The 12,356-nt window shown below is 36.2% G+C and overlaps 1 protein-coding gene across 1 annotated transcript in view; it reads left to right on the forward strand.

Moving 5' to 3' along the window:
• Nucleotides 1-4,599: 4,599 nt before the first annotated feature.
• LOC137043766 (protein arginine N-methyltransferase 8-B) overlaps nucleotides 4,600-12,356 on the forward strand; it is a 47,639-nt gene continuing 39,882 nt past the window's right edge. Inside the window, exon 1 of the mRNA XM_067420181.1 lies at nucleotides 4,600-5,380. Coding sequence (XP_067276282.1) covers nucleotides 5,312-5,380 — 69 coding nt within the window. The 5' untranslated portion in view covers nucleotides 4,600-5,311. The remainder of the gene's footprint in view (nucleotides 5,381-12,356) is intronic.

Genomic DNA, 12,356 nt, shown 5'->3' on the forward strand with positions numbered 1-12,356 from the left:
TAGGGCCTTGTTATTCTAATGACGATCGTTTTCAGCCACGGCATTTATCAAGGGCAAGTATTGCGTACACCTGGATTGCAGAGGTGTGCACAGCTTCATAAATCAGGCAGTGAGAGGAGTGTAAGCATAATCTTACGCCAACATATAAGCCCGTTTCTATGCAAGATTGATAAATGAGGGCCATTGTGTACTAAGACCAACGAAAAAAGAAAAGTTGCACCACTGAACCAATGGTACAACAGCAAAGTTCTTACACAGGAATGATTGGATTGTTCCTATCTATATCAGTCTAAAAATAACAGAAACTACAGAATAATCAAGTTTTATAGGAAAAATATTATCTTTGAAAAAAATAAGTATATCATTTTTGAGCACGATGCTAATGGTCTAATCCGATTCAGTGATGTATGCTAAGCTATGCTAAAAGTGCTACTGCCAGATACAGAGATCGGCTAAATGGATTCAAAAATGGTAAAACTCCACTCTTTAACTTTGAGGGACTTGGAAAATGAGCCTATTTTCAAAAAAAGTGGAGTGTTCCTTTAAGCGTACCGCTCGTCCTGGATGAGTTGTGTGTTATTCATTTTGGTGGTTGTTATCTGGGAATAACATACCGCTGGAATGCGCGATTTACCAGTTAGAAACACGTATTCCACAGAGCCGTGTAATAAATAATACAAATCTTCTTTAGTAATGTAAATAAGGAATAATGGAAAACGGCTGTTAAATTATTAGAAAATAATGCACACCAAAGGTGGACTAATTTCTTGTGCATCTATTCCCACGCCTTTGTGGCTAATTCTAGAACTTAATTTAAGAGCTTGTATCAGAGGTTTGAGCTATTGTTAGCAGACTATTGCAGTTATTAATGTAATTTAGAGAGAGAGAGAGAGAGAGAGAGAGAGAGAGAGAGAGAGAGAGAGAGAGAGAGAGAGAGAGAGAGCATGTGTGAAGTACCCGAATCTGTGCGTCTTTCTAGTCAATAGCAAATCTATACTACAAATAGATGTTAAAGCTGCAGCAAAAATCTGTCACTTGTTCACACATTACTAATTTCTAAATGGTTGAATGGCACATAGTGCACTATATAGGGAATATATGGATTTAGGCAGTGTAAATATGCATTGGGGTGAACAAAGTCTGGTTTCACATTAGTGTAAGGTGAATCGCAGCACGTGCAATGCCTGCTCCGGTCCAGAGACACGATAGCACAAAGTGGATCATTTGACCAGAAAATGTTTCGGACACATTTGAATTCTGCACAGAATGCTGTATTTTAAAGCGATATCGAGGGAATTAGAGGGAGAAATGGTAAGAGATTAGGAGGAAAATTCAGCTGTACTGAGTTGAACAGCTCTGGCCAAGCAGTGATATAAACTAAACGCTAGCTAATAGAGGAGGCTTTTTATCAGTAGAATTAATTCCTAATAAAAGTTAAGCTTCCGAAGGCATGAACTGAAAACGTGCCAGACTGAACATGCACTGAGAACTACTGCCGCGAGCGCGGATGTGTTACCTCAGCTCTCATCACGAGATCTCTTAAATCAGCTCATTCACGATGAGTGTAATCTTACTCCTGCTGCTTTTGTGACACTCACTCAGCGGCTAATTCACAATATATTGAACACACACTTTCGGTTTTTAATTGTAGTGTCTGTTCTCTAACTGAACTGATTTTATGAAGGTGGTGAGAAAGTGATCAGGGATTTAGTAGCGGTGGCTTTGGGAGTGGCCTTGTAGGGCAGCGAAGCATTCTGGGAATTGTCTTTTATCCCTATGAGACAAAAATACATTTTGTGTCTTTTGTCAGTCTAAGGCACCAAATTCAAAAATAATTTCGCATTTCTACTACATTGATGACCCAGTTTAAATACAGATTCATCTTCCCAGCGCTGAAGTACTCCTTTAATTGCGTGCCATTGAATGTTTGTCAACCAGATTCACACATTCAACAGCCCCTTTATAATATAATATAATATAATTAATACATTTTGTTTAATAATTTAACTTTTTTCTAAAAAAAAATGCAGTCTTAATATTATATAGTGTTAAATTGCAATATTATATTATATTATATTATATTATATTATATTATATTACATTACATTACATTACATTACATTACATTACATTACATTATATTATATTATATTATATTATATTATATTATATTATATTATATTATATTATATTATATTATATTATATTATATTATATTATATTATATTATATTATTTATAATGAGATATTTCATTATCAGCAGCAAATTGTGGTTTGCACCATACATGCCAAAGGAGTGATTAAACACTAGGAGGCGATCATGAGAAGTGTAAGATGAACTCAAGAACCAGGTTCATGACACAAAACCCACAGATAACTTACCAACTAATGCTCTTTTACATCTATATGCATATTCAAAATTTTCCTTCACGGCATGTCTGTAGTATGTTTTATAATTTTTCTGTAAACTTTGCAAGATTGCGTAAAAACTTGGCAGATCGCCTGTCCACCCACTTGGTGCACAGTTCAGCTTAATCTTCCTGAAACACCCACAAGCCCATGCTCCTGTTCTAGCACCACAACTCCCACAGCTCTCAGAAGAGTGCAGAATATCCCCTCATGCTCCGCGGAAAATTATTGGCTGCCACAATTCTTATCTTTTAATGCAAATAGAAGCAAAGCCAGATTATTTCAAGTGACTTACATTAATCATTTTACTTTTATAATTAAGTCTTGAAAACCCACACATTTCCCACACTTCATTTCTATATTTAGTTCTCCTAAAAGTTATAAAGGAATAACAAATAAGATTGAAATAGCATTGTGCGATATGTTGTATAATAAAATCAATTCAATCATTTATCATTAATTAGAGTGCATGATTCTGCATCATTTTTGATATAAATGTAAGTATTACTTAGTAAGTAGCAATCCAATCAAAATATTTCCAAGTTAGAAAAAAAGATATGGGTCCTTACGCTACCATTATAAATTGTTCATTCACGTTTTTTTTTTTTTTTTTTTAAGACTACCTATCCTATGTTAGAAGATGAGAGGGCCATATCTTGAATTGCAGCACTTTGTAAGATGAGAGTGATCTGATAAGGCCAAGAAAGGTAATTCATAGAACATCACCGCTAACAGCAGCTCTCCAGCAAAGTACAAAGAACGAGCAGATGTTACATCCACCCTGCTGTCATTAGTTCTTTGAACAAGGAGCTCCATTAAACATCACAATTCAAAGAAGAGCCCAGCCGTGTCTCAGATTATATGCTATGGTTTTACTAAGGAATAAGAGAGATGTAATTAAAAAAAAGAAAACATTTAGGACACTAGTTGGGGCAAAATGTTTTATGTGGGTATGCACATCTCCTTTTAACTCTTTCCCTGCCATTGATGAGTTAACTCATAGGGGAAGTATTATGAAGTAACATTATTATACTGCTGTGGCCACTATCATAATGAATCTGATTCAGACATAGTCTTTTATTTTTTTATTTTTATGAAACTTACCCACGTTCAAGAGTTGATTAAAAAAAGAATGCATGAAGCTAGAATAAAACATGCTTTTAAAAGCAGGCGACAAAACTAATTGTTCTGGCAGCCATGACATTTTTGTGAAAATTATCAAAAACGCTGGAGCTGGCTGGGAACTTTTTTTTTTTAAACAACTGGCAGGGAAAGAGTTAATATAATAATAATCTTGGGGTAACATTTCTAAATTAAATAAAGTAAAAACAGCTAATTTATAGTAGATTGACATGTCTGGAGTTTTCAACCTGATATAAAGGTTTAATGATATGTGACCCTGGACCACAAAATCAGTCATAGGTTGCACGGTTATATTTGAGCCAGAAAATAATAGCCAGAAATACATTGTATGGGTCAAAAATATACATTTTTCTTTTGCCAAAAATCATTAGGATATTAAGTCAATCAATCAATCATAATTTTATTTATATAGCCCAATAAATACAACAGTAGTTGGCTGTTGTGCTGAACAAGAGGATAAATACATAAATATAATAATGCAATAATAAAAAATGAGTTTACATCAGAAACACTAAGTAAAGATCGTGTTCTGTAAAGATATTTTGTAAATGTCCTAACATAAATATTTATATAAAAAATATTATTAGTAGTAACATGCATTTCTAAGGACTTCATTTGGACATTTTTTTCTTAATATTTAGATTTTTTTGCACCTTCAGATCCCATATTTTCAAATAGTTGTATATCGGCCAAATATTGTCATTTTCTAACAAACCACACATCAATGGAAAGCTTATTTATTCAAAAATAAATAAAATAAAAATAAAAACATTACTGTTTTTTTTACGAAAATGCTCTTTTTTTCCTTTATATATATATATATATATATATATATATATATATATATATATATATATATATATATATATATATATATATATATATTAGATCAAACATAACCTACATATAAAAGCATCATACAAAAGAACCACAACGTTAATTTAAGTACATTATTTGTGTCAACTAATTTAAGCTTCCGTAAGTGTGGGGTGGAGGCTTCAATATTACAGCAGCACTGGGACCTGCTCAGCTCCTGAATCACATTTGTTTCAGCCGGTCAGAAGATGGAGACGAGGTGAAAACAGATCTCATTGGCTCCCGCTGCTCCATTTAAAGGAATCCAACTGATTTGTCGCTTAAGATCCTTCAGCATCTCATGAGAGGAACTTCAAACGTTGCCTATTTTCTGAAGATATTCGAAGATCCGATTTGAAGCGTGGAGCAACGTATTTGAGACACTTTTATAAACCTGAGAGAATCTCTTCAGTGATCGACGAACGATTTCAGAGCAGCAGAAAGCAGTTTTTCTTGCCTCACTGAAATAGCCTACTATAATAAAGAGAGAGGTTTTTAACACGAAGGATCTCCATAAGATCTTTAAAGGGTAGGGACTTTATTCCAGATCTAAGGATGGAGACATGAATGATTAACACTTTTATTGACCAGCTGATCTCATGTTCCTCAAATCATGGAACGATGGGGAGCTTTTTTTTATAAGTAGGCTACATCATATTTTCCCCACGATATGGAGAGTTCGCCATGCGTTCTTTTGGGAACAACTGCTGTAGGTAACTTTTATACCATGGATTCAGGAGGGCTTTCAACAAGTTTTAGGGCTCGTTTATCTTCTGGAACGTGATTCGAATTTATTCTGTGATTTCGAGGTTATTAAGCAAACGGCTGCAGGATTTCTAAAGACTTTGAAGAGGGTTTTGTCATTCATTTATCGCACGATCCGGAGCCTATCCCGCTGGCTCTTATGGGAATTAAACACTCCTCCCGCTGTTTGCTCCTTAGGAGAAAAATGGCGGATACTGAGAGCACTGAGGTAAGCGACGTGGATACGACATTATAATGTATTATCTATTTAATTTATAAGGCCCAATACATAAAAACGTGCTTTTAAAAGCAACTTTGTAGTTTTTATATAGCAGTGTGCGAATTACATAAAGACTTAGACGTCGGTCAGCCAACTTCTATTTTCGCGGCTCGAGCGGTTGAGGTTTCTCTCGCGCAACACACATATTTGTTCGTTTTTTTTTTTTTTTTCATCCCTTGCACAGTTCACAGGTCATCTCAAATCGACTGGCCTATATCTTTTAAGAAAAGCGATAAAAATAAATAAATAAATAATAATAATTAAATGTAAACCTATTAATTGTGCTAAATGTTGTCAGTATTTGTGTATTTGGTTTAATATTGGTTCAATCGGGACGTGTTCCATATTTTTCAAGTTTTCCTTAGCAAGAATGAGTTTATTTTGCGCCTGTTGTTCTTGTTGTTCTTGTTTTGTATTTCACGCCTGTTGCTCCTGTTAAACTTGTATTTATACATTATTTGAAATAACTGTTAAAACATTTAGACATAGGCCTATATGACAAGTTGTAAACACACTCACATGCAAAACTAGACACGTTTGGTCTGTCTGCGTATTTGAGGTGGTGCATATGGGTTGGAAACAGACTGCAAATGTTGATCCATTGAGAAAGACGCTTAACCTCAAGCTTGCTCCATGGGGAACTGCTCCTGTATTATATCTATGCATACTGTCTGTGAGATACATTTATAAAAAGTAAGCTAAAAGACTAATTAGTGACTGATTCATCTTGAGCAAAGCTCCCAGTGCTCGGCTGGAGTCTGGTCGCTGTCCTTGGTGCTGCACATGCGCCGAGGAGCGCAGCAGTAGGATAATTGGAAATAACTAATAGAGATGGGTAGTTTACAAAAAAACAAGTTCAGACTCAAGTTGTTACAAACATATATTCATTTCTTTCTTCTGTTGAACACAAAAGAATATATATTTGAGGACTGTCGGTAAACAAACTAACAGTTTGGCCAAATTAGGGGATTGAAAGCTGTAAGTCAGGGATATTCAATTATTGCCCTGGATGGCTTATGTGCTGCAGAGTTTAGCTCCAACCCTAATTAAACACACCTGAACATGCTAATCAATGTCTTCAGGATCATTCGAAAATCACAGGTGGTTGTGCTTGATCAGGGTTGGAGCTAAACTCTGCAGCATTGGCCCTCCAGGGTAAGCTTTGAATAGCCCTGCTGTAAGGGATAGACACACATCTCTTTAGTGGGTTGTATTTAAAGTGTTTTTTTATATATAGTATAGTTCTGCTGACACTGCAAAATATATATTTAGTCCAAGTAATTTCAAATTATATATTTTTCAAAAGTGATCTAGGAGCTTCAGCTTTTTCAGCAGATTCTTTCATAACTGTTATAGCGCTGATCTGAATAAGATATATTGACTTTTTTTTCTTTCCATAATATGAAAGTCAATGATGCCCGCATCAATTGTTTAGTTACCAATTTTCTTCAAAATATCTTCTTTTTTGTTCAGCAGAAGAAGAAAAAAATTCTAAAGAGTAAAAGATGGTAGCATTTGATTTTTTTCAATGAACTATCACCTTATATATCTTAAGGCATTTTTTAATGCCTTTTTTAACATTAGTTAGCTTATTTATTTATATTTTTAATATTAGGAATTTATGTATTTGTGTTTTGTTTTTATCAATTGTATGCACTGAATTACTAAGTGCTGGATGTGTGAAACACAATTTCATTTTTCTTCTATGTGGCACATAGGAAAAAATGACAATAAAAAGGAATCTGAACCTGAAATCTGAATTATACACAGATTTAAGATTTATTATTCTCTTTTTGAAATTTTAAATACAGTGTACATATAAAATTACATTAAATAATGTAAAAATCCTAAGTAAATTATGTCCATATTAAAATATTTGTAGGCTTAAACAGTACTTAATACATTTTCTCTCTTCATCACAAATGACAAAGGTAACACAAAAGTACACTCTAAAAAATGCTGGATAATTTTAACCCAATGTTGGGTCAAATATGGACTAACCCAGCAGTTGGGTTGTTTTAATCTTGCGGTTGGGTTAAATATTTGCTTAAGACAACCCAATCGCTGGGTTAAAACAACCCAGCAGCGGGGTTAGTCCATATTTGACCCAACATAGGGTTGTTTTTTACCCAGAATTTTTTAGAGTTTATCAAACAGTTGTTCTGGAAAATGTATTTTAATGTTTAAACTTTAAAATTACAACATACATGACATTTTACCCTGAAATTTGATAACTTGCTCTTATCTGACTTAATAATTGCAGCTTTTCAGAGTTAAAAAAAAGGCACAAATATGTCCTTTTAAGGGTACTGACCCAGTGACAAGCTGTTAAGTTACAATTTTGACACTCTTTTTTCTCTGTGTGAAGAATGACATCTTAAAATTGGAATTGGCCCTGGGCCCACTCTTGTAAGCACTTCTACCTGAGTGTTCCATTTAGCCAGAGCTTCAGTGGAGGGCAGTGAATGTCAATGAAGTCACGTTACAATACGGCAGAAAGCTAAAAATCCGAGTCATCATCCACATGGGTTGAATCACAGTAAGGAGTGGTCATTATTAGCAAAGACTTAGGAAGACAGTGCGCTCTCATTACTTATGAATGGGAGAAAGTGCAAAGTCCAATATGGCGAATAAGCCCCACCTTCTAAATGAAAGAGCCAATCATTGATTGGTAAAGTCATCACGTCACTGCTGTCGCTCCAGTTGCTATAGAAAAGTTGCATATAGGCAGTTGTAACATGCACGTTTGGGATTGCGCATGCGCATTAGCGTTGTCGAGGCTGAAAAATGCAGGTTTTTTTGTCATGATTTGAGCGTTTAGGAACCAAATTTATGAGACAGTTGTCATCAGATTTCATTGGTGATTTCAAATGTGAAATTTACTCGTAAACTTGTTTTGGAAAATTGAATGTTTCCCCGTTCAAAGAGATAGGAGCTGCACTTGCATTCTCAAGAGGCGTTTCAAAGATGGCTGCCAAGTGAAATTACTTGTCTTAAAGCAACACAATGTAACGTTTGCTCACAGTTCCACCGTGTGGTTGATAAGCGTGATTGTCTGATACTAGTGTCGTAAATACTGTCGCTGTATAAGCTTCCCTGTGGGCAGATAATCACAATAATTTGTTGGCTAAGCTTACGGAACCAGAGAATGCAGAAACGTCGTTTGGAAACCTCTCTGCAGCCCATGTTACACTGTTGTACAAATATCATTACATAGTTTTATATATTGTTACTCCACAATTGTAAAGAACAATGACATTACTTCATTACTTCATTACAAGTCACCAATTGCAATACAACTTGAATAAAAGTCTTAAAGTGTCTTAAAAAAAAAATCTTATTTTTTTTAAAATAATTTTTATTTTACTCATACTTAATAAAGACCTAATAAAGGCTCAACAACTGCATTCCGTCATGTTTGTAGTTTTTTTAATGCTTTTTATCCACGTTTGTAGTTTTAATCAAATCCTTGTCCAACTCGCAATGGGTTGTGGGCAATATCAGCCGTTAGAGTGCGCATCGATCCGCACTTCAAATTCGGTCCGGAAATAATAAGCCATCCAGTATCTTTGGAATACTCTTTTCAACATACTACGATTTGGGACATACTAATTATATTTACGAGTACTATTTAGTATCGATAGTATGCAAATTGCTACGCAGGGATACAAAATGTGCAATGCTGGGGGTCTTCCAGGACAGGAGTGGGAAACACTGCCTTACACCACTGGTGTTCCAGCTTATGTCCAATCACTTTCTCGCTTTCTTTTCTTCGCTTCCTCTGACAAAACCCTCTTTGGATTCTTTGCTGGCGCTCCTTTGGCATTGGTTTTGAGACTTGCATATTTGATTGTTTTTTCTTATAGTTATTTGTTGGCTAACTCCATCCAGGCCATGAGTAAAATATATGACGTATGATGTAAAGCAGGTCGCACTCTTCCGCTGGCAGAGGATATGTGGCCTGTGTGTATCGACCCCGAACACGAAACTTACAGAGTGTGGTTGTAGCCGCCTGGAGGCTGCTCAGGTATCAGCGGCAGTAGAATTTGTCTTAAGAGTTGTTCTACCACTGAAATAATTTTAGAAACATTATTTAAGATATAAAAAAAAAATGACATAGTGTTGCTTAAAAGGGACTTATTAGTTTCCATGGTTTCTGTTTTATCATGCACCTGTTTCTGTTCCAGTTGATTACCTCACTCTGTGTATTAAAGCCCTCAGTTCAACCTCAGTCTTGTTTATGTTAATGCGTAGTTTGCTTGTTGGTTTTCTCCTGAGCATTATCCTTGTTTATAAAAAGAACTTTGACTTTATTCCGAATCAGAGTTGTGCGTGTTCATCTACACAAGGTTGCAATCAAGTGCTGCCATTTAGCAAAACTATTTGATGATTCTAGTTTCATTAGTAGCCTTGAACTTAATGCAATCCTCAGTGAGGGATTATCCAGCTGGAATGTATTGACATGGTCATGGAAGCATGAAATCTAATCCATGTTCTTAAAAGGTTGAAGAAATGAAGAAAAGGCGCATAGAAGGAAGCTGTTGTTAAAAGTTCCTTGTAAAGTTCAGCACAGCAGTACGCCACCGTATAATGTCATGGGATCTTTAAAACCCTCTGATAGATGCGCTCTGACCTCTGAAACCTCTCCCAAAATAGCAGCTCTGAAGACTGCTCTGCACTTGGGCTTTTAGTCGGTCAAATGGGTTCCATGCGGAAGTGGTGTGCTTAGCGCAAGTTAACTAGTCTTTTTTTTTCACGCAAAAAAAAGTGAAAAACAAGTTCACTAAAAATTATAATTATGTCAACATTTTCCCATCTTCATGTCATTCCAAACCTGTAGGACTTTTGTATACTACGGAACCCAAAAGAAGACATTTTGAAGAATGTTTTAGTTCACACAATGAAAGCCAAATGGGTTCAAAACAACATTGGACCTCATTAAAGGTCCACTATGTAGTATTTATCCAAAAATATCCAAGGCCAGTGTTATATACATATATATTATGTTATATATATTATTTATTTTGTTCAGTTGAGTTCTTACAATATCCCAAATGTTTCCAACTATTTGTAAATTGTGAGACAATTGTAAATTGGAGCCAGGACGTCTGAGGGAGTCGCCTTTCAATTGCGTCATATCTGCATCACCCTCAGTTATTGGTTTTATTTGGCAGAAACGCTTCACACTTAGCAGTGTGCAACAAATGTCACAGCATCCGCTGAGCGAACGAACAGAGTAATGTTATAACTTTATTTTAAACACACTTAAATGTATCTAATATGATAAACAGAGCTGGGTTACTTCATACTCATGACCTGAAAAGCAGAAATGGCGCCGGCGACTGTGTCCCGTCATAATAAAAGTCATGTTGCTTGCGAGCCGTGTGTTCGGACACAATCGCTCCAGCGCCCTTGCTCAGCTCCCTTAACACACGGTCCTGCTCTGCTTTATACTACAGTAACTTCAATAATCACATCCATGAACATGATTTCTGCCCGAGTCCAAGCCTGATTCTTTTCCACCGGCTGTGAGGTGAAAATCGCATGTCCCAAGATTCTGATTTCCTGATAATTTACTCACCCCCACGTCATCCAAGATGTCTTTCTTTCTTCAGTTGAAAAGAAATTCAGGTTTTTGAGGAAAACATTCCAGGATTGTTCTCCAAATAGCAGACTTCAATGGGGTACAACGGGTTGAAGGTCCAAATTCCAGGTTCAGTGCGGCTTCAAAGGGTTCGTCACAATCCCAGTCAATGATTAAGGGTCTTATATAGCTTAACGATTGCTCATTTTCTAAAAAAAAAACTAAAAAAAAACCCTTAAAAAAATAATTTTTTAACCACAAATGTTTGTCTTGCGCTGCTCTGCAATGTGCCATATACACTGTTGCACCCTAGCGGCAGCAAATCTAATCTGCCGCGATTGTCTTCTAGCAACTCTCAATATACTTCTGAGCTGTAAAAGCCAAACTCTGGTCAGGCCAATCACATTGTGTATAGAGTCAGTGGTTGTGGCTTAACATAATGACGGCCGAGTTGCGCTTGTGTGCTTCTAGTAAAGCTGGCGAACAGTGGTCTTTCGAATCAGCTTTGACTGCGACTCTGGAAGACTTGGAGTTCAGCTTTTCTCTGAGGAATGAACAAAGAACGGCACTGAAGTCATTCTTAAAAAGGGAAGATGTGTTCAGAGTTTTGCCAACCGGATACGGCGAAAGTTTAATCTGTCAACTAGCTCCGCTTCACGTTGCTCTGGTTGGTTGTAGCGCTATCCTGTCTCGTGCAGAAGGAGTTTGAAAGACAACCGTTTATCCCACCTCTCGGATTGATCTCTCAATGGTGAATTTCCAGACCAATCATCTTGATGTGGGTCTGGCTTGTCAGGCTAATGTATTACATAATCATATTGAAAAAGGTCAGGCGTGACGTAGACATAAGTACTGTGGTAAGGTGAAAAATGTTATCTAATTTTCTCCTCCAACTTCAAAATCACCCCTTTTGTTAAGGGTGTTTGACTTAGTCTTTGCACGTTTGCTTTGCAAACACTTTGTATTTTCACAATTGGTACTTTCGCCTACATCATGCTTTACCTTTCCAATGTGATGACGTAATACGTGGCGCAGTGTAGGACAAACAATACAACCTTGCAACAGATCGTTTCGCTAGGTAAGACCCTTTTTTCTCAGCTGGGATCATTTCGAGACCTTTGAACCCGCATTGAAACTAGAATTTGGACCTTTAACCCGTTGTACCACACTGAAGTCCCCTAGATGGAGAAAGAATCTTGGATGATGTGGGGGTGAGTAAACTCTCAGGACATTTTAATTCTGAAGTGTACTACTCTTTAACTTTTACTGAACAGTAAAAAATGAAAAGCAAGGACAATATCGTATTTGGAATGACTTTGAGAATGAGAAAAATACACTTAA

The sequence above is a fragment of the Pseudorasbora parva genome, chromosome 16 (genome assembly GCF_024679245.1).
Source record: "Pseudorasbora parva isolate DD20220531a chromosome 16, ASM2467924v1, whole genome shotgun sequence".
NCBI lineage: Eukaryota > Metazoa > Chordata > Actinopteri > Cypriniformes > Gobionidae > Pseudorasbora > Pseudorasbora parva.